Source organism: Lithobates pipiens, unplaced genomic scaffold (assembly GCF_037356315.1).
Source record: "Lithobates pipiens isolate NorthernLeopardFrog02 unplaced genomic scaffold, aLitPip1_a1.2 Scaffold_13, whole genome shotgun sequence".
Classification (NCBI taxonomy): domain Eukaryota; kingdom Metazoa; phylum Chordata; class Amphibia; order Anura; family Ranidae; genus Lithobates; species Lithobates pipiens.
This window is the reverse complement of record NW_027507718.1, coordinates 159760095-159781054: the sequence shown is the minus strand read 5'-3', so window position 1 is coordinate 159781054 and position 20960 is coordinate 159760095. Positions and strand designations below refer to the sequence as shown.

Sequence of the window (20960 nt, the reverse complement as noted above, 5' to 3'; positions counted from 1 at the left end):
CAAGCCAGTCTTGAAATAACAGCAGGAGATGGTTCCTAGTGATGTGACCAAACGTGAAGGCAAAGGAGAAATGAGCTGGAAGACTTATATATAGGCAGACCAGACGAGCATCATCGGAAATAAGCTGGTAACTGAAGAGAGAAGAGAGCTGGCAGCTGAGCAGCCAGCCCAGAGGAGGAAGGGCTAAGCCAGCCCTGACACCTGCTCACCTGCCGACACCAGGTCCACTCTGTAGTGTTTTACGAAAGTGGAGTAGCTGGACCATGTTGCTGCCCTGCATATCTGTTCTGGCGTTGCTCCCGCTCTTTCTGCCTGGGAGGCTACCATAGCTCTTATAGAGTGTGCTTTAATACCCACTGGGATTTCTTTCCATGCAACTGAATAAGCCCGCTCGATGGCTACTCTGAGCCATCTAGCGATAGTGCGTCGGGACGCCTTACAACCTTTTCTGGCCCTGGAAAACAAAACAAATAAGGAGTCTGACCTTCTAAATGCCTTGGTCAGCTCTAAATAGTGTAGGATACATCTCCTAACATCTAAATAATGAAATTTCAATTCCTTCTCCCCTGAGGGATTGGGACAAAATGAGGGCAAAACTATTTCCTGGCTTCTATGAAAGCCGGATGCTACTTTTGGCAAAAAGGCCGAAGATCGGTCTTTAAAACCATCGGTCTGGGAAAATAACGCAAAAGGGAGACCTGACTGATAAGGCCTCAATCTCACTGACCCTCCTGGCAGTTGTTACCACTACCAGAAAAACTGTCTTCAAAGTAAGCTCTCTTAGTAAACACTCTTCTAAAGGCTCAAAGGAGGGTCCTGTTAAGCTTAGTAAAACTAAGGATAAATACCATCTGGGAAAGGGCAGACCCTGGACCGGTCTCTGTCTAGTCAGGGCCCTAAAGAATCTGACTACCCACGGGTTGGCAGCCAGATGCTTTTCTAAACAGACACTGAGGGCTGATACTTGACCCCTGAGGGTACTAATGGATAAGCCCTTATCTGCCCCACACTGCAAAAATTCCAACACTGCAGAGGAGCTCCGTACTGGGAAAGCTTCCTATGCATCATTTATTGAAACGTAACCAGATCTTTTCATAGATCTGGCGAGTTTCCTTTTTCCTACTGTCAAGGAGGGTAGGAACTAGCCTCTCTGAAAACCCCTTAGCTTTTAGTATACCCTCAGTAGCCAGGCCGCTAACTTCCACTGGCATACTCGTGGACAGAGGACTGGCCCCTGAGAGAGGAGATCGTCCCGAGGGGGCAAGAATAAGGGAGGTTCCACAGCCAACTGTTTCAGTATTGAGAACCATGCCCATTTGGGCCAATGTGGTGCCACTAGAATCAGAGATCTGCTTTCCATTTGAAACCTTCTCAGAACTGCTGGCAACAACGCCAGAGGCGGGAAGGCATAGCATGTTCTAAGTGCCAATTCTGGTTCAAAACGTCCATCCCTAAAGCTCCCTCTCCTCTTCTTGCGTTGCTTTTGGATGCAAAAAGGTCCACCTACAGAGGCCCCCCATCTCTTTATTATGAGATTGAAGATCTCCTGGTTGAAAACCCAGTCGCCCTCCCTCAGCCTCTTTCGGCTGAGAAAGTCTGGCATCACGTTTTTTCTCTCCTCTCGGGAAAACTGCTGAGAGTGAAAGAGTGTAGGTCTCAGCCCAGCTCAGAATCTCTGTTGCTAAAGACAACAGGGCTCCGCTTCTTGTGCCACCCTGCTTGTTTAAGTACGCCACTGCGGAGTTGTTGTCCGACCACAACCGGAATGTGGTGGCCCAGGAGCTCTTTTTTGAAAAACCTGAGGACTAATCCCACTGCCCTTAGTTGTTTCCAGTTGGATGACCGAGACAGCTCGTCGTCTTCCCAAGTGCCTGGAGCTAGAAGGGAACCCAAATGTGCCCCCCAACCTTTGCCACTTGCATCTGTGGTAACTACCCGAGAAACCGGGATGAGCCACAGACGTCCTTGCGACAGGTTCGTCACTTTTCTCCACCACCAGAGGGATCTCTTTACTTGGAGTGGAACATGTACTAGGGTGTCTAGAGCCTCTTGACTGTGGTCCCACACTCCTAGGACGAAGGTCTGTAGGGGACGAAAGTGTAGTCCCGCCCACTGCACTGCTGGGAGGGTAGATGTAAGTAGACCCAATACTGACATCAGAAACTTTATGGAAAACAGCTGGCTGCTCTGAAGAGAGGCCACCGCTCTGTCCAGCTTTTGCACCTTCTCTCTTGGCAGAAAAACTCTCAACAGTGTTGAGTCCAACAGGAATCCTAAATAGGAGATCTGTTGCGATGGGATCAGGCTGGACTTTCCAAGTTTAGTAGCCACCCCTTGTCTGTAAGGACCCTTTTGGTTAGGTCGAGATCCTTGACTAACTGTATTGGGGACGCTGAAAATAAGAGTAGGTCGTCCAGGTAGGCTATTACGGATATCCCCTGGAGCCGAAAGGCCATGGCTTCTGCCAGGACCTTGGTAAAAATGCAGGGTGAAGAGGATAGTCCGAATGGCAGGGCCTGAAACTGAAGATGTACTGTTTCTGCCCCTAGATCTATGGCAAGGCATAGAAACTTCTGCGAGGCCTCCGCTATAGGGATGTGTAAATACGCGTCCCTTAGGTCGAAAGATACCATGAAACAGTTGCAGGGTAGTAGAGCCCTTACTGAAAAGATTGACTCCATGCGGAATCTTTTGTATGCCACTGACCTGTTCAGGCTTTAAATTCAGAATTAATCAGAATTTTCCTGAAGGTTTTTTTACTATAAAGACATGAGAATAAAACCCCCTTCCCTCTTCCGCTTTTGGGACTCTGAGAATAACGTCCTGATTCTCTCAGTGCTTCCAGCAAGGCCTTGGCCTTTGCCAAGCACCTAGGTAGATGCGTGACAAGGAATCTTTGTGGGGGCGGTCTTGAGAATTCCAGGCGGTACCCCCTTATCACCCCTAAAATAAATTGATTGGGGGATATTGCCTCCCACTGTGGGAGAAAGGCCCCCAGTCTTCCTCCCACTGTAACTGGAATGTCACTGGGATTTACGGGGCTGGTCCTGCCCCTGCCTTTTTGGGGCCAGGTTTTCTTTTTTCCCCTCTGGTTTTGGGGGTTCCTTGAGCCCTTGCGGACGAAACCCCTTTTTTGTTCGTATGGGGGTTTTCCGCTTAAGAGGAAAGGATTTTTTCCTGTCCGCTGTGCGGTCTAGAACAGTCTCTAGCCCTGGGCCAAAAAGGAGGTCCCTCGTCAAAGGTATCCCACACAATTTTACCTTGGAGGCACTATCCCCTGGCCTTTAGCCAGAGAGGCTGTTCTGCCTGACATGCGGACAGACTCAGCAGAGGCGTCTGCTATGTAAGCGACACCTCGCAGCATAGTAGGGATGGAAGACAGAATGGTTTCCTTATCTGTGCCTGCCTCAATATGTTGTTGGATCTGTGAGAGCCAGTGCTCTAAATTGCAAGCCACTACTGTAACTGCCATTTCAGGCTTTAAATTGCCAATAGCTGAGTCCCACTTTTTTTAAGCAGAGAGTTAATCCTTTTGTCCATGACATCTGCCAAGGTCTCCATGTCTTCAAACGCCAGATCCGTGTGTCTGGAGACCTGGGAGAAGGCGGCATCTAATTTGGGACTTTTATTCCAAATGCATGCCGGGTCCTTTGAGAATGGGAATCTTCTTTTAAGGGATCTAGAAAAGAAGGGCTTTCTCTCAGGACCCTGCCACTCCTTTTTAACTGTTTTCATCAGTACCTCGTGTACTGGAAACACCCTTCTCTTTTGTTCCCCTAAACTCAAGTACATTTGGTCATGAAGGGTCAGGGGTTTCTTATCCGCCTGGATACCGAGGATTGTATAAATTGCCTTTAATAGGTCCTCTACCTCATCAAGGGATAATTTATATCTGGAGGTTTTCCTGTACCCCCCGTCCTGGTCCTCCCCCTCTGAACCCTCCTGGGAATCGGAAGAGGAACTGTCTGGAAGTCCCCTTCCTGTCCCTAAAGGGCCTGCAACCTCTGCCCCCCCTGTCGTAGCAGGTTGAACCGGAGCAGAACTCTGTGCTAGAGGTGGGGTTGGATTTCGTCCTGGCATAAATCCCGCCTGGTCAACATGTATTAGAGAAAGGATAATTTTATTCAATCTCAGTGACAGTACTTTAGCAAGGATTTTAATGTTAGTTTGGAGTAGGAATATGGGGCGATATGATTCCGGATATCTCGGATCTTTCCCTGGTTTGGGAATGAGTACTATTACTGCCTCTCTCATGGACGGTGGTAAAGAAAATGTCTCAAAAAGGTAGTTAAATAGCATGAGTAACTTTGGAGTAAGAAATTCACTGAACTGGGAGTAAAACTCAATTGGGAGGCCGTCCGAGCCAGGGGATTTGGATCTGGCAAAACTGGCAATAGCCGAGGCTATTTCGTCTGTGGTGAGGGGAGCCTCAATTAACATCTGTATTTAATAGTGAAATTGGCCTGTAACTGCTACAGAGGGTGGGGTCCTTGCCAGGTTTGGGAATGGGCTGAGAGGGATTCTGGATGTAAACCTAAGGTATGGGAAATTGAAATGGCATAAACTGTGAGACGGGGAGTAAAACGTAGATGAATGTTTTGTAAGATAACATTTTGAACCCATCAGGTCCAGGGGCTTTTCCTGAGTGAGAGGGTTTCAGGACGGTCTGAAATTCCTTTACTGAAAAATCTGCTTCCAATTCATTAATAACTGATCCAGATAATTTAGGTAGATTAGCTTATTTCAGGTAGGAGAGCATATCTCTTTTTGAGATAGAGAGGATAGACCATTTGTAACATTATCAAGATCTGCATAGAATTCTTTAAAAGCTTTGGCAATGTGTGGGATTGCATGTGCAAGCTCTCTTGTTGGGAGTTTAATTTTAGGGATAAATTACTTTGATAAAGTTGTTTGCTTGGTTTATACCCCCATTCTTAAGGTTTTGTGATAAGTACTGGAATTTTCTTTTAGTGGCTAGATCGAGGTTCTTTAGTTTCTCACTTTAAGTGTGAGGGCTTCGAGGTGTGTGATATGAAGATTGAGTGTGTTGTTTATCGAGGTTGGGCACTTGTTGCAAAACCTGTTAAAACTGCTGACCATGCTCCCTCTTTTTCCAATAAGTCGAACTCTCATGAGCTTCCCATACAATTGAGGGAGAAGTCTCGGAGGGTTTATTCTCCTTAAAGAGGAGGGCCAGCTTTAAAAAGGTCCTGGCGCCGCCATTTCAACTAAGGGAAACAGGCAGTGGAGCCTTGCGGCTTCACTGCCCGTTTCCTACTGCATGTGTCACACAGCGCTTTGTGAATGGGGCACGCTGTGTTCTGGGACACACAGTTCCCAGAACACACAGCACGGAGGAAAGAAGACCAAACATCACCGCGGAGGAGGAAGAGGCAGATTAGGACGATATGCCTAGCAACAGGCATTTCTAGTAAGTTTTTTTTTTTTTTATTAATTTTTTTTTCCCCAGAATTTTTGCTAAATTTTAATGTATTTTTGTTTTTCAGGGTGGCCCTCCACTTTAAAATATCGTGTCAGATGGGAGGATAACATGGAAACCTCAGTTTGGTTAGAAAAAAAGAGAGTCATTAAGTTTCCAGTTATTAGTATGATGTGTTAAGGTGGGCATGGTTAAGCTCATTGATACAGGTGCATGGTCTGATACAGTCGCAGTGCCTATGTGGAGTAGATTGCAGGAGAGGAAGATGAAAGCGATCTAAAAATATATTGTCTATTCTGGAGTAGGATTGACGCATTTTGGAAAAATGGGAGAAATCCTTTTCTTTAGGGTGGAGTAGGCGCCAGATGTCTAGTAATTGAAGGTCCAGGAGCCTCTTTTTAACAAATGCCAGATGTTTAAATGAGATATTGGTGCGAACAGTGGCATGTTTATGTCACCTGCAAGGATGATTATCGCAAAATGCGATAATTTAGTGAGAGTTTGGGAGAAGGTAGGTCATGATTCGGACAGTAAACATTTGCTAGGGTGCACTGGGTGTTGCCTAGAAAGCACTCAAGGAAAAGAAATTGACCATGATCGTCCGCTAAAATGTCTGAGAGGCGAAATGATACACTCAGGAAACATCTTTTATGCATACTTCCAAAATATTATACAATTGTGTTTTTACTTACTGTTAAATACTGCATTATTGTCTTTGAAATCTTTCCATTGTTGATGCCACTTAGAATCCTTATGCAGTACAACTCCCAATGCTTCCCTGAAATAGGAGCAATAAAATAAACAGTCAAAAAATTTTTTTAGCACATTTTTAAAGACAAGTCTGTTATGTACCGTGAATGACCACCTAAACACATTAAACTAGTGTCCTGTCAGTGCAGGCTCTTGCACAATATTATTCTTGATTGTAGGAGATTGTGCAAGCAGATTGCAACATGTATGGTTAAATTTAGTTTTTTACTATCAATCTTTATTTCAGTTTAACAGAGGTACATACAGTACTAGTACAGTATATAAAATAGCTGGTGTGTCAAAACTAAAATAGAGAAAAATATACAAATAGAGGTTTAACTGACAAATTAGAATCAGAGTGTACATAGTATACAGTATAATCTGTATAAGCCCAGGTTCACACTAAGCTGCGGGAATGAAGCCCTGCAAATTCAGCTGAACTCACACTATTTCACTCCTGCATGTCAGTCCCGATTTCAGCAGTGATTTCAAAGACATCTGTGCGGGTTTCTGTACAGATATCAATGGACATTGCAAGCTGAAATCCCAAAAAGAAGTACAGAAACTACTTTTTGAAATGAATACTGTGTCGCATCGATTAGGACATGTCAAATCGCACCAGTGTGAACCAGGTCTTAAGAACAGAGTTAAAGTTATGGAGCGGAAATAGGGGTAGGGAAAAAAAAAAAAAAAGTAGGTAGGGGGAAAAAAAATTAGGATTATAAAAGAAAAAACAAAAACAACCAATATAGAGGTCTCATGCCAAGATTCTGACAACTCTCAGTCACCTGTCTCTGCCCATACCTCCCATAAAGGCAGGCGTTTAGGCTGGCCATAGATCGTTCAAATTGTGTATGGGCAGGCTGAATGTACTAAATTGATCGATCAACTTGGGTACACCCAGCCTGCTGGATTTACTTGCATTTATCGCTAGCGGCTGCTATAACCACTAAAAATCACTGTCTTCTCCCAGCGGGGGAGAATGAATGTCTCGGCAGGAGGAATTCTCCTGTCCCATAGTTGTAGGAAAGAAATTTGCATGGTCCATGGCCTACCAGACCGCAGAGCAGGAAGAATCAATGGCATGGGAGAGTACTGGCCAGCGCCCCCACAGTTCACAAAGCACTACAAGCCATCTGCCACAAGGGCAGATGGTATTTATAGTTCATTAATTCTCAGGAAACCCAATGAATGATGCAGCCGGTGGCTGGAGTCCCGCATGGCTGCACTGCTTTTGAATTCTGACTGCAGATACAGGGAAAGGATCCCCTGCCCGCTGTCACAATGAGGGATCAAGGGGGTAAGAACAGTGTTCTATGGTAAACAAAACTAAAGAAAATTCCCAGCTCAACTTATCAACCAGTCTGCAACCAACTGAATTATCCTAACAGTATACATTAAAAACAGGAGTTTAGATTGCACACATTTGTAAATACATGTGTAAGTTGCAGAGCCACTTTAGGGCACCCCAGTATTATCTGCATAACATATAGAGGGCAGATGAGCCTGGAGGGAGACCACTCCACATAGGCACAGGGGCACACTGGACACTCAGTATATAGCTCAATGGCAGCAACTGTGTCCGGTGTGTCCCCTCACCAGTATTCAAACAGTACAAAGGGCCACTGACCCCACCTATAAGTGGCCTTCACAGCAAGCAGCACATGGAAGAGTGACGCCTGTCAAACAAAACCATAATTCCCAGCTCAACTTATAAACCAGGTGTTTTACGGTAACACGGTACAACTTAAATATGGGTGTAACATTGCCAAAGGTGAACTTATTTAGGAAGGCGTAGACATACTTCATGTTTGACATACATTAAAGAAAGACAGTCACATTATAGGACCAGGTTATGGCAACCAGCAAGCCAACAGGCTTGCAGAGATTATATATACACATACAATAATATACATTATATATATATATATATACACACACACACACACACACACACACACACACACATATACATATACACATATACACACACACACATATATATTTGAGTACAAGCCGAGTTTTCAGCACTTTTTTTAGTGCCCCCCTTGCTTATACTAGAGTCCTCCCAGCGCTGTGACCATCTGCAGCCCTAATACTCCCGGCGCTGTGATATATTCAGTCTAGTTAGCGGCCGTGCAGTGTAACAAAGCTCCGCCTTCTCCTTGTCTGCGATAGGCTGAATAGTGAATCACTACTGGGAAACAGTCAGTGTTCCATCACGGACAAGGATGAGGGGGAGGCGGAGAATTGTTACACGGCATGACCCCCACTAGACTGAATATAGATGGACATGTGAGGCATGCAGATGGACAGCGAGGCCGAGGCATGCAGATGGGCACAGTGAGGCTGCAGATGGGCATTGTTGACTGTCTTTTCCACTTACAGTAGCTGCTGCATTCTCACCCTAGGCTTATGCTCGAGTCAATAAGTTTTCCCAGTTTTTTGTGGTAAAAGTAGGTGCCTCAGCTTATACTTGATTATATATATATATATATATATATATATATATATATATATACACATATATATATATATATATATATATATATATATATATATATATATACATATACATATACATACATATATATATATATATATATATATATATATATATATATATATATATATATATATAAAATATAAACCCAGCCATGGTCTCTGACATCAGAAATGGAAAACCCAGGGGATGCCTCTCACAGGTAGTGCAGGATGCTAGGGTCTTTCCATAGAACATACGGCTCAGTAGAATGTCCCTATACTTGCAGGGCAATTTTTTCTTCTTCTTGAGTCTGTAAGGAAACCGCTATCAACTGCTGAAGACTGCTCATGGAGGAGGGTACACAACACGCCACGTTCTATGACAGGACAAGCGGCAAAGCCTACAGTGCGAGGAGGCGACACTTCCCCGGACCATCCACCCTCATACATCAGTGCAACATCACCATCCAAAAGGATGTGAAAAAGGGCAAAAAAGAGGCTAGAGGACTCATACTGCAGCACACTGCACTGAAAGGCAATATCCTCATGGCATTTAACATTGATTTGATAACATCTTGTAAATGTATGAACTGAAGACCAAGTTGCAGCCTTACAGATCTGAGCCATAGAGGCCTGATGATGCACCGCCCAAAAGAGGCACTGATTGCCCTGGTTGAGTGTGCTTTAACATGAAAAGGAGGAATTTTCTTCTTTAAGCCGTAACCGTGAACAATCACTTGACAAATCCATAGTAGATTTTGATGCTGCCTGTCCCCTTTTTGGACCTTCTGGCAGTATAAACAAAACATCTGTTTTGCGAAACTGAGTGGTCGCTTTTAAATAGACTATGATCACTCTTACTACATCACGGGAATGTAGTGCCTTCTCTTCCAGAGATTGAGGCTCTGGGAAGAAGAAGGTAGAATAATATCCTGGTTTAAATGAAAACCTGTCACCACATTTGGTAGGAACTCAGGATGAGGATGCAAAACCACCTTATCCTTGTGCATGATGAAATATAGCTGTTTACAAGACAGAGTCACTAGTTCCGATACTCTTTTAGCAGAAGACATGTCAACAAAAAGATTATTTTTCTTTTCAAAAGAACCAAGAACCAAGGGAATGTTCCTTGTGGGTGTGGCCGACAGCGCACACCCACGAGCGGAGAAACCTAGCACACGCCTGCGCACTAGTCCTAATGGCCAATAACCAATGGCCAGAACGTGTGCAAGAGGAGAGAGACGGCAGGACACCAATAACAAGGTGTGCCACCGCCCCAAGAGACCCACCAATTGCCAGGAGAGAAACCATGGAAGCAGGAGCTCCAAGAAGGCTGACAGCAGAAGGATAAAAAACCTGTTACAAAGACACAAAGACTTATTAATGTGCACAAATATGAATAAGGAGTAGGTTTAGAGCTGCAACGAACGATTAATTTGTCTGTCGACTAATCTATTGATTATTTTTTCAATTAGTCAACGACTATCCGATTTTTTATTTTTATTTTTTTTAAGTGAATCTAGTGTGTTCTTTTTGTGATTAGATAATAATCCTTTGGATAACTTTACAAAAAAAAATGATACGTACAACTTCTAACATAATATTTCAACTTTTATTACATTTTTTCCAAAAAGTACTTCAATGTGGTCAAGTTTTTACAGTATAAAAAAGTGCCAAAAATAAAATGTAAACACTTTAGCATCAGGCACGAATAATTGCATTGCCATTAATTCAGAGCCAGAAGCATTAAAAAATGCCATATAAAAATGCCACAAAAGCACTGCTGCTCAACACTGTGTACAAAACACATGAAAGATATAATATACAAAATTAAAGTGCCCAAAAATAAAAGGTAACGCTTTAGGGCATGAGGCATGAAAATGCCATATAAATTCTGCCTAACACTTTGCAAAAGATGCATTCAGAAGGCATTGTGCAATGTGTGGTAACCTTACCTTACTACTCAACCACACATAATGCCTTCAGAATGCATCTTTTGCAAAGCGTTAGGCAGAATTTATATGGCATTATGCCTCTTGACCTAAAGTGTTGTTGTTTAACACAACAAAAATGCTGGTCAACATACAATAACACTATGTAATTGTAATCATTATTACTTACATAGTGTTATTGTAGAGTCGATTGAGCAGTATTTTTGTGGTGTTTAATTGTAATGTAAAACATACCTGAGGAGGTAACAGTTTTCAAGGCAGGAAGCAAGGAGGAACCAAGCCCACCAAAAGCACTGCTTAACACTGTGGCTGTGCAAAAATATGGTCAATACACTGAAGGCAGCCATGAGCCATCTCAACATAAATACACTAATACAGCCCAACAAGAACACAGTCATGAGTGCAAAAGGTTGGGGGCCTGTGTTATTTCCTCCATTGCAATGCTATATTTTAGCATTGCAATCAAGGAAGGTTAGCATATCGACATGCTCTGATGTTAGGCTTGCTCTTTTTTTAGTCACAATGTTGCCAGCAACTGAGAAAAGCCTTTCAGATGGGGTTGAAGTTGCAGGCACAGACAAGTAACTCTTTGCCAGCATGGCCAAGATGGGAAACCTCTTTTCATTTTCCTTCCACCATTTCAGCGGATTTTCTTCCTTTGGAATAGCCTGCTCACTGAAACACATGTGTATCTCATTCCGCACAACTTCACTGTGGGTTTCTTGATCTTGGATGTGACCAGTGTCATCCTCGCCATTACTGTGGTGGTCATTTGAATCTGAAGAACCGAGCAAGGTGTCTAACAGAGACACTTGCCTCTTCTCAGAAAATTTCATGTCTGCACTGGCTGACCGTTGTTCCTCACATCAATGTTGCGTTTGCTCTTCCTCATATCTTCTTTTCACTTCAAGAGCAAGAGCTTGGACCTTGAGGTGAACTTTTAAACTGTCCTCTGCTGGCAGGAATTTTAGTTTGCAGAATCTGGGGTCCAGGGCTGCTGCAATAAGACATATATTATCTCCACCATAATTTCTGAATTTAGTTTCCCACTCCCATCTTGATGTCATCTTTAGTGCAGGAACACTTTGGAAAGCCTTGACTGCTGCTGTCTCGCAAATTGTGCTCTGTATGGATTTCTGGAGGCCCTTTACCAGAGGAGGTAAAGCGGAAGCAGTCATATAGGACTCTCCACTCAAGAAAACAGTAGCACACTCAAATGGCTTCAGGACTTGTTCCACTTCCTCAAGTAAGCTCCACTGATCATGTTTTAAATCCAGGAAGCGCTTGCCTCATGGTGTGACATGAGGATTGGAAAGAGTTGCAGTCACAGGCCACCTCTGTTCAAGCAGGCGGCTGATCATGTGTAAAGTACTGTTCCATCTTACGGATACATCATTTATTAGTGCATGCTCAGGGGTAACCATTTTTTGCTGCTTTGCTTTAAGCTTTGTAGTGGCCAGCTCACTTTTTTTTAAATGCTCCACAAGGCACTTTGCAGCCCTCAGGGTCTTGCTGATCTAGGGATCCCTCAGGGCATGGTTGATAACTAACTGCAATGTATGACCAGCACACCTGAGAGAAGAGATGCCATGCTTTTCTTCCAAAATACGCAGAGCAGCGACAACATTTGCAGCGTTATCATGGACAACTACATTTACATTGGCCATGGATATCTCAAACTTTTCAGCTGCTTTTTCCACCCAGTTAGCAATGTTTTCAGCTGTGTGCCGATCTTCAAGTGGCATAGTGGTCAGATTGTACGATGTAAGATTCCAGTCTTCATTGATGAAGTGGCATGTGACACCCAAGTATGCTTCTGTGGCAATGCTGGTCCATGCGTCTGTGGTGAGAGCTATTTTTGATTTCACATCTTTGAGTGACGCTTTCAATCTTTCAAAATTCTCCTCATATTTCTCCTTCATCAGCTTAGTGAAATGAGACCTGGAGGGAAGCGTGTATCCTGGGTAAAACGTGTTGATCATCTCACGAAATCCTTGACCGTCTACAATGGAAAGAGGTCTCATGTTCTTATCCAACCTGTATTCTAAAGCAAAAAATTATTTTGTCCTTGCGAATTTGTATACCTTTGTCATGTACCCTCTTTTTCAATAAAATTTTATTATAAAAAAAAAAAAAAAAAGAAAGAGGTCTCATATCTTTTACAATCATGTTGAGTATGCTATTGGTATATGCAACGGCCATTTGGGGTGTGCAAACAGTGACATCCTTTTTATGGAAGAAAAACTCCTGTACACAGCTTTGCCTCTTCCTGAGAAAAACAAAACAAAAAAACAAACACAATAATTAACATTTAGGAACCTGAACCAAGTTTACCCAACATGAATGCTCAATGCTAATAATGTACTAGTACTATGCATTTAAAAGAGGGTATGGGTAGGGTAGTAAATGTCTGTCTGCAATTAAATAAATTAATATTATATTGTTGCTGCTCTGTGTATTGGAAGAAAAGCATGGCAACTCTTCTCTCAGGTCATACATTGCAGCAAGTTGTCAAATTCAATGTCGTTGTTAGCCATGCCCTGAGGGATCCCCAGATCAGCAAGACACTGAGGGCTGCAGTGCAAAAAGTGCCTTGTGAATGTGAAACATTAAAAAAAAAAAAAAAAACATGAGATGGCCACTACAAAAAACAAATTAGCAAAGCAGCACAGCAACAAATATGTACCCCCTGAGCATGCACTAATAATGATGTATCTTACTTACTAGCAGTAGCAGCATGAGTATATAATATATTAATAAATATTGACCACAAATTACTCCCATTGTCTCCCAAAACGAACAAAATACTAGTAAGTAGTACTTACAAAGATGGCTCGTCCGTTTGAGGCCATAGTGCGCCAGGATGTTTTCTTCTGAGGTGCTTGTGCATTGCAGTAGTGCTGCCGTGATACGCCATTTCGGTTTTGCAGAGGGAACAAAGGACCATTTTATCTGACCTCTGTTTAAGGAATTCCCATACCTTTGAAAGCCATGGTCCGGATTTTCGTGCTGCACCGGAACTTTTTTCCCCATCCCCGGGAGCAGGAGCATCAGCTGCTGCCGCCCATTACCGCCATTTACCCGCGAGATGACACGTGCGTGACGCGTCAATAGCATTCACGCACGTCGACGTATTTTCGTAGTCGATTATGTCGATGCATCGTGGCAGCTCTAGAGTAGGTACATACAATAGTAATACAGCAAACAAACTTTGTCGCATCAACTAACGAAAAATAAATTATACAATCAGCAAAACATCATACCGAAATTGAATGGCATATGATATTCTAGAATCTAGATGGTGTCTGAACATGAAATTGCGGTACTCTTAAAACTGAAGAATAATTGTTCAAATCTGGGACATATATGGCCGAGTTGCAATGACTGATTACCCATAGCCAATAAAGCCAATCCATATCACCGACCTAATAAAACAGACTAGACAAGGAACCAATCTGGTTGAAAAAAAAATCTATGGTCAATAGCACAGGCAAATAGAATGCACAAAAAGAGGGAAGACAGGGAGAGGGGACCCCAGGCAGAGGGCAGCACCACACATACTATAAGAAGGATTTAAACTAATTTGTCTCGTTAAGACCAGGGGGCAGGAGAGTGTTTAATCTCTCGATCCACAGGGCTTCCATTTGTAAAATAATTGTATCTCAGTTACCACCCCTAGTGTCGCACGAACTTAACTGCATGTAAATCAAATCTGTGGTACAATCCAATGTGTCGACCAATGGAGGCTAACTTGCTATTAGTAGAATAATATACGTGGTCGCCTACACTCTGTGAGCCCCCAAATAGTTTTACCCACATACAAGGCCCCACAGGTGCAGAGCATCAAATACACCACACCTGTGGTGCCACAATTAGCTGAAAAATGGGGTGTATATATCTCTCCATCTGGAAGTCTGACAGTAGTGCCAGAATAAATCCATGGACAAAGAGGGCACTGTCCACAAGGAAAGGTCCCCCTGTGAGAAGAAAGGTGAGTAGATTCGGCACTATAATGGCTACTGGTGAAACAATCTTTAAGGGTTCTGGCTCTACGAAAGACCAGACCCGGAGTGTCACGTACGTATCGAGTTAGAATGTAGTGGTCTGTCAACAGATGTCAATATTTAGTCAATATGTCCCTCAATTGGTCATGGTGAGCTGAATATTGTGTAACGATTTTGACCGTCTCGACACTCGACTCACGTGGGTGGGAATACAGTAAATCTATCAAACAGATGGTACAGCGCTCTAACTAAAATAAAATGATTACTAACATATTAAAATTAATTAAAAGTCCAAAAGTCCAAAGATAGCTTTTGTGTCAAAAAGTCCACGTGAGGAATCTTCAGTGGTATACAGTCAGTTCATGCATAAAGTGACTTAGTGCCAAGGGGAGGACCACCACCAATGGTAAAATTGGCTGCTCACCTCATCGTATGGACCCTTTAAATTACAGAGGGTCGTATGCACTTAAATATGAACGAATGCTTATCAACTCGTCCAATCGCTGTACTCCTCTCAGACAATATCCGACCGGTTCACAAACGAAAACACAGCTTTCTCCCATTCAGAGTCAAATGAACTGACACGTTTGTGGAATACCCACACTGGATCGGTATATAGCAGTATTAGCATTTCCTCAGACCATGTGGATAGAAAGACAGGCCATAGTGCTCTCCATAGAAAAAGTTTTAATGATGAATATACTTAAAAAACACACTTACAATAACGAAGCTTCATACGATCGTTAAAATGAACAATGACCATGGGTGACATCACTTGATCTCTGTCCGTACGTTACGTCCCTATGGGCGGGACTTTATCAGCGGACACGGAAACTACGCAACACCCGATATATAAATAGACAATAAGGGGTTCCTATATTTCGCTTACTGTGAGCACGACATGACGGACAACCTCTCCATGTTTACGAAAGTTACCAAGGTAACCACACATCCTGTCGTGTACTACAAATCTACACGATAACAGGCAAAGACCTCGGGGCAGCCCTTGTGAATTTAAACAAACGTTACCATGTTAACGGCTCATCCCATCATGCCTAGCCGCACTATGCAAATGAGCACAGAAACGAGCAGAATTTAAAAAAGGAATCATATCAATATTTGCAAACATTGCTGTTGCAACAATGAATCCATTCCCCTTATGTATATAATGCAATAAAAACCGCTTAATGGGTACTCAAATCCAATACAAAAGAATCCCATTATTAAACACATTTTTAAATTGCAAAGCATGAACTTTTTTCTCCAAACTTGAGTTTACAAAAGTCCACCTCCTACAGAATGCATATAAAGATGTGTTTCAAACTTAATATTCAAAAACAATCAAGAATATTAAAATGTGTATAATATCATATGTGACATCACCTGCAAATAAATTAAATAGTACTAAAAATACAATAAAAAGTAAACAATAAAATCATCGATCAGTAATAAAACAGTTAATATCAAAATCGACATTCAATCCACCAGGCATTAATACATTGGTCTCATGTATCCAGTAAGATTCCCTACGACTTAACTGGCGTATGAAATTAACCCCCCCCCCCCCCGCTCCAATGTTTTGTGACCCTCTCAATCCCCTAAAATTTTAGGCCTTTGTTTGAAGTGTCGGGTTTTCGTTGTGGGTTTTCAGACCTTTTTTAATAATATCAACATGTTCTGCTAAACGCACATGTAAAGGTCTAGAAGTGCGTCCTATGTATTGTAACCCACATTCACACTCTAACATGTAAACCACCCCGATCGTGTCACATGTAATCAATTGCCGAATATCGTGTTCTCTATTAGTTGCAGAGGCCAGAAACTTCTTCTGTTTCTTAAAGCGGGATTCCGCTCTTTTTTTTATTTTTTTCTTACCTGTCTCACTGGTGGGCGAGTGCTACCTTCGATTGGCATCCACGTCCGGCGTTTATTTGACCCCCGGCGCGACGAATCTTTTCCTCAGGATGACTTATAAAAACCTGCTCTGGCATTTTTCCATTTTAACTGTGGGCGTCTGAAGCCCACAGGCATTTACTTCCTGGTATATGATGACGTCTGGCTCCCAGCATGCTCTCGCTCCATCTTGCACATGCTCAGTGAGAGCAGTGACAAGGAAAGAAAAACTTTCATTGTCCCCCATGGATTCTTGGGAAATTTCCCAGGGACCATTGCGAGGACGATAGCCACGCCTACTCCCACGGGAGGACAACCCGGAAGTCAGCTGAAACATCAGAAATAAAAGGTAAGTAAATAATATTTTTTTTTTACAGGGTTCGTTTAGGTAAGTATGCTATCTGTTGATTTTAATAACATGAACTTTCATTTTTAGGTACCAAACCACTTTAATGTTGACTTTAGAATGCTTACATGGCTTACACCGCCCACAATCGTAGAACCCCCCAAAAAGGAGAACAATGAGTTCTCTGACGGAATATGGGGTTAAGAACGCTGGGAGCAAGACGGTCCCTCAGAGAGAGCTTTTTTATAAATAAACTGTGGACGAGTAGGTAGCACAGGTCCCAAAATTTTGTCCTGCTTTAAAATGGACCAATGTTTAGACACTATCTTTTCGAATTTTTTATGTTGAACATTGTAATCTAAAATCATTCTAAAATTTTGCTCACTATTATTAGTCTCCCTAGGTTGACTGGAGACTAAAGTAGTCCTATCAATCTGTTTGACCTTTTCAAATTCTGCCTTCATGACCGACCTATCATATCCCTTTTGTTCAAATCTGGAGATCAACATTTTGGATTGAGATATATAATCCTCACTCCTCGTACAATTACGATGTAACCTAATGAATTGTCCCCTGGGGATGTTGCACAACCAAGATGGTGATGACAACTCCCCAGGGGGATATAAGCGTTACGATCAGTAGGTTTAAAATGGTTAACCAACCTGAAGTTACCCAAATCTTTGTTGATCTCCAGATCCAAAAAGACTATATGATCTTGACTCACATTCCATGTGAGCGAAATATTCCTATCATTGGAATCCAATGATTGAATAAAAATGTCGAGTGACGATCTAGTACCATCCCAAATCAAAATAAGATCATCTATAAATCTACGGTAGCACACCAGTTCTGGGGGGCGATGTTTAAAAACTGCTTCTTCCTCCCAGTGGGCCATAAATAAGTTGGCCACAGTGGGAGCAAAACGAGTTCCCATCGCAACCCCTCTGGTCTGTAAATAAAACTCCTGGTCATACCAAAAATAATTTCGGCTCAGGCAAAAGTTTAAACAAGTCAGCAAAAGTTCCTGATGTCTACCCGACAATGCTGATGATGACAAGGCCCACTCAACTGAGGTCATAGCGTCATCATGCCCTATAATGGTGTATAGGGAGCCTACATCAGCTGTCACCAAGATACTGGAAGGGGAACGTCCCAATTCTTCCAAAATTTGTATAATATGTTTAGTATCTTTTAGGTATGCCAGAGTGTTCACCACTAAAGGCTGAAGAAAAAAAGTCAATATATTGACAAAATCTAGCAGATACGGAATCGATACCGTTCACTATAGGCCTCCCTGGGGGATTGGTACAGTCTTTATGGATCTTAGGGAGAAAATATATTATAGGAGTTCTACAAAACAAAAGGGTCTAGATATGCTGCTTCCTTTTTGGATAAGATCCTTTGGTCTTTTCCATCTTCTATGATGGAATGCAGTTCATCTTTATACGTTAACATTGGGTCTCCATTTAGGATTTTGTACATATCCTCATCATTTAGTAGTCGGGACATCTCCCTTTGGTAATACTCCTTACTTAAAATTACCAAACCCCCCCCCCCTCATCATCTGCGGGCCTTATGACAAACTCTTTGCGTGCTTCTAGAGACTTCATACCTCGCTTGATATGTTGGGGATCCATAATTTTCTTAATCCTTAATTCTTCCAGATCTTTTGTGACCATATTTTTGAATACTTACATATATTTATTCTCCACATTAGGAGGGTTAAAAATTGACTTATTACGTAAATTAGAATGGCCACCCCCACCCCGTGTGGGGCCTACACGTGAATTAGACAAAACGTTTTTTTTTATGTTCAAGGTCCTAACATACTGTATTTCTAAAGACTCACATATGTCTGGAATTTCTTTAAATTTTTTACGGGTGCAAATTTCAGGCCTCTGTCTAATACTTTTATTTCATCAGTGTTTATTGCAATACCACTCAGGTTGTAGATCCCCATACCTATTGGGGTTTGGGCCTTTTGTAGTCGCCTACCCCCTCGTTTTCCTCTTTCTTTTCGTTTCCTGAGAGGACCCGCATTGGGTGGAGTGTGAGGAGGAGGTTGTCTCCACAATTCCCCTACATTGGGTCTGTAGGTGGAACTTGCTCCAGCCTCCTGTGAAAAACCCCTCCTCCATAAGGTGCCTGGTTAATGGTGCATATTTATTATAGGTGGGTATTGGTCTTTCTGGGGGAAAATAAAGTCTCCCTCCTCTTTGCTGACTTCCTTCCTCCCCATACTGGTTATTCATTATTCCAATCATTAGATTGATTTACATAATGAGGAGGGGGGGGGGGGATAATGATTATCCCTCATAGGCCATGATTGCCGATTTTCTCCTCTACCTCTTCCTCGTTTGTTTTTACCCCTCCTAACATTTCTCTGAGCGCAATTGTTCCCCTGTGTTGGAAACTGACTAAATTGCTTGGGTGAAGCATATGTATGGATAGGTTCTACACTCAGAGGGCCTTTCTCTGTGTTTTTATTAGTCTCACCTGTGGGGTTCTGACTAATGTTAGTAGCTGAATTAGAGGCTACTTGCCACTTAAAAATGTTACCCCCTCCAAAGTCATCAAGCTCTCTTACAAATTTTTTCTTTTTCTTATTTTGGATCTCTGAATCCCATTTGCTAAGTTTATTCTTACGTTCAGCAGACAATTTAATAAACTCCTCACTCTCCTTATGAGACTCCAAATTTTTGGTGATTTCTTTAATTTGAGAGTCCAAAACATCCATCTTCCTTTGCTTACGCAACAGAAGAAACTCCAATAACTCAAAACCCTTTTCAAGGAAGAAATGACTCCATTCTATCATCGAGCTTTCATCAATCAGACCATCATTGGGTGGTACATCCCACCTCAAGCGTCTGGGTATGAGTTTAGCTGACAGATATTGTTTGAATGACGTAATATCCCACCAAGTTTTTATCTTTTTTTCAAATATATGTCCCAGGTTCTTAAATGTCTGGGACATATCATTGATAGGTTCAGCCATAAGACCCTGAGAGAACACTTCACTTATTTTAACTTCCCGTTTCTCAATATATTGAAAAACAGCCATAACTGCTGCTAGATTTAAAGATAATTAACAGTCAAAATATAAATACAGAAAAAATCAGCGCAGTACAACCCCTTTATGAAAAGCTGCTGAACACCAAGGATCAATTACCAAATCCCAAAATACAATATATCAAACAGATGGTACAGCGCTCTAACTAAAATAAAATGATTACTAACATTGACACAAAAGCTATCTTTGGACTTTTAATTAATTTAAATATGTTAGTAATCATTTTATTTTAGTTAGAGCACCGTACCATCTGTTTGATATACTGTATTTTGGGATTTGGTAATTGATTCTTGGTGTTCAGCAGCTTTTCGTAAAGGGGTTGTACTGCACTGTTTTTTCTGTATATATATTTTGACTGGGAATACAGTAAAGAAGCTCTAGTATGGTTGAAGGCTTTGTCGAAAGCTTTGCGTAGGTTAGTCTTAGAATATCCCCTCAGGAGAAGACGTTCCCTGGGGGGCCGCTGCTTGGGCAAAGAAATCATTGTCACATGCACAATTACGGCACAGGTGTAAGTACTGTGCGTAAGGAATGCTTCGTATAAGGGGTTGAGGGTGAGCACTAGAGGCATGTAACAATGTGTTACCAGCCGTGGACTTGCGATATAAGTTAGTGCCCAAAGACCCATCAAGATTTTTGTAAATAATTAATTCAAGAAAAAAGATTTGCCTACAATCCGCTGACACAGTAAATCGTAAGCTCCAATCATTGATATTAATGGTGTGAATAAATTGATCTAACTGGGAACTGGAACCCGTCCAAATAAGAAGCAGGTCATCAATGAACCTAAACCAACACAAGATGGAATCTAGGAAAGGTTAGAATTGGTCGCTGGAGAAGATGAATTGTTCCCAAGCACCAAGATAAAGGTTAGCGTAGGACGGTGCGCAGAACGTGCCCATGGCAACACCCTGTATTTGTAAATAGTGTAGGTTTTCAAATAAAAAAACATTACATGTAAGGATAAAGGTCAATAACTCAAGAATGAATTTGTTCAGTGGCCATGATGTATGCTCTTGTT

The 20960-nt window shown here is 42.2% G+C and overlaps 1 protein-coding gene across 2 annotated transcripts in view; it reads right to left on the bottom strand.

Moving 5' to 3' along the window:
- Nucleotides 1-20960, bottom strand: part of TIMM44 (translocase of inner mitochondrial membrane 44) — a 578487-nt gene that overhangs the window by 310488 nt on the left and 247039 nt on the right. For both annotated transcript variants that reach the window (XM_077475767.1, XM_077475768.1), the window contains one exon: nucleotides 6133-6218. In XM_077475767.1, the coding sequence (XP_077331893.1) occupies nucleotides 6133-6218 (86 nt within the window). The remainder of the gene's footprint in view (nucleotides 1-6132; nucleotides 6219-20960) is intronic.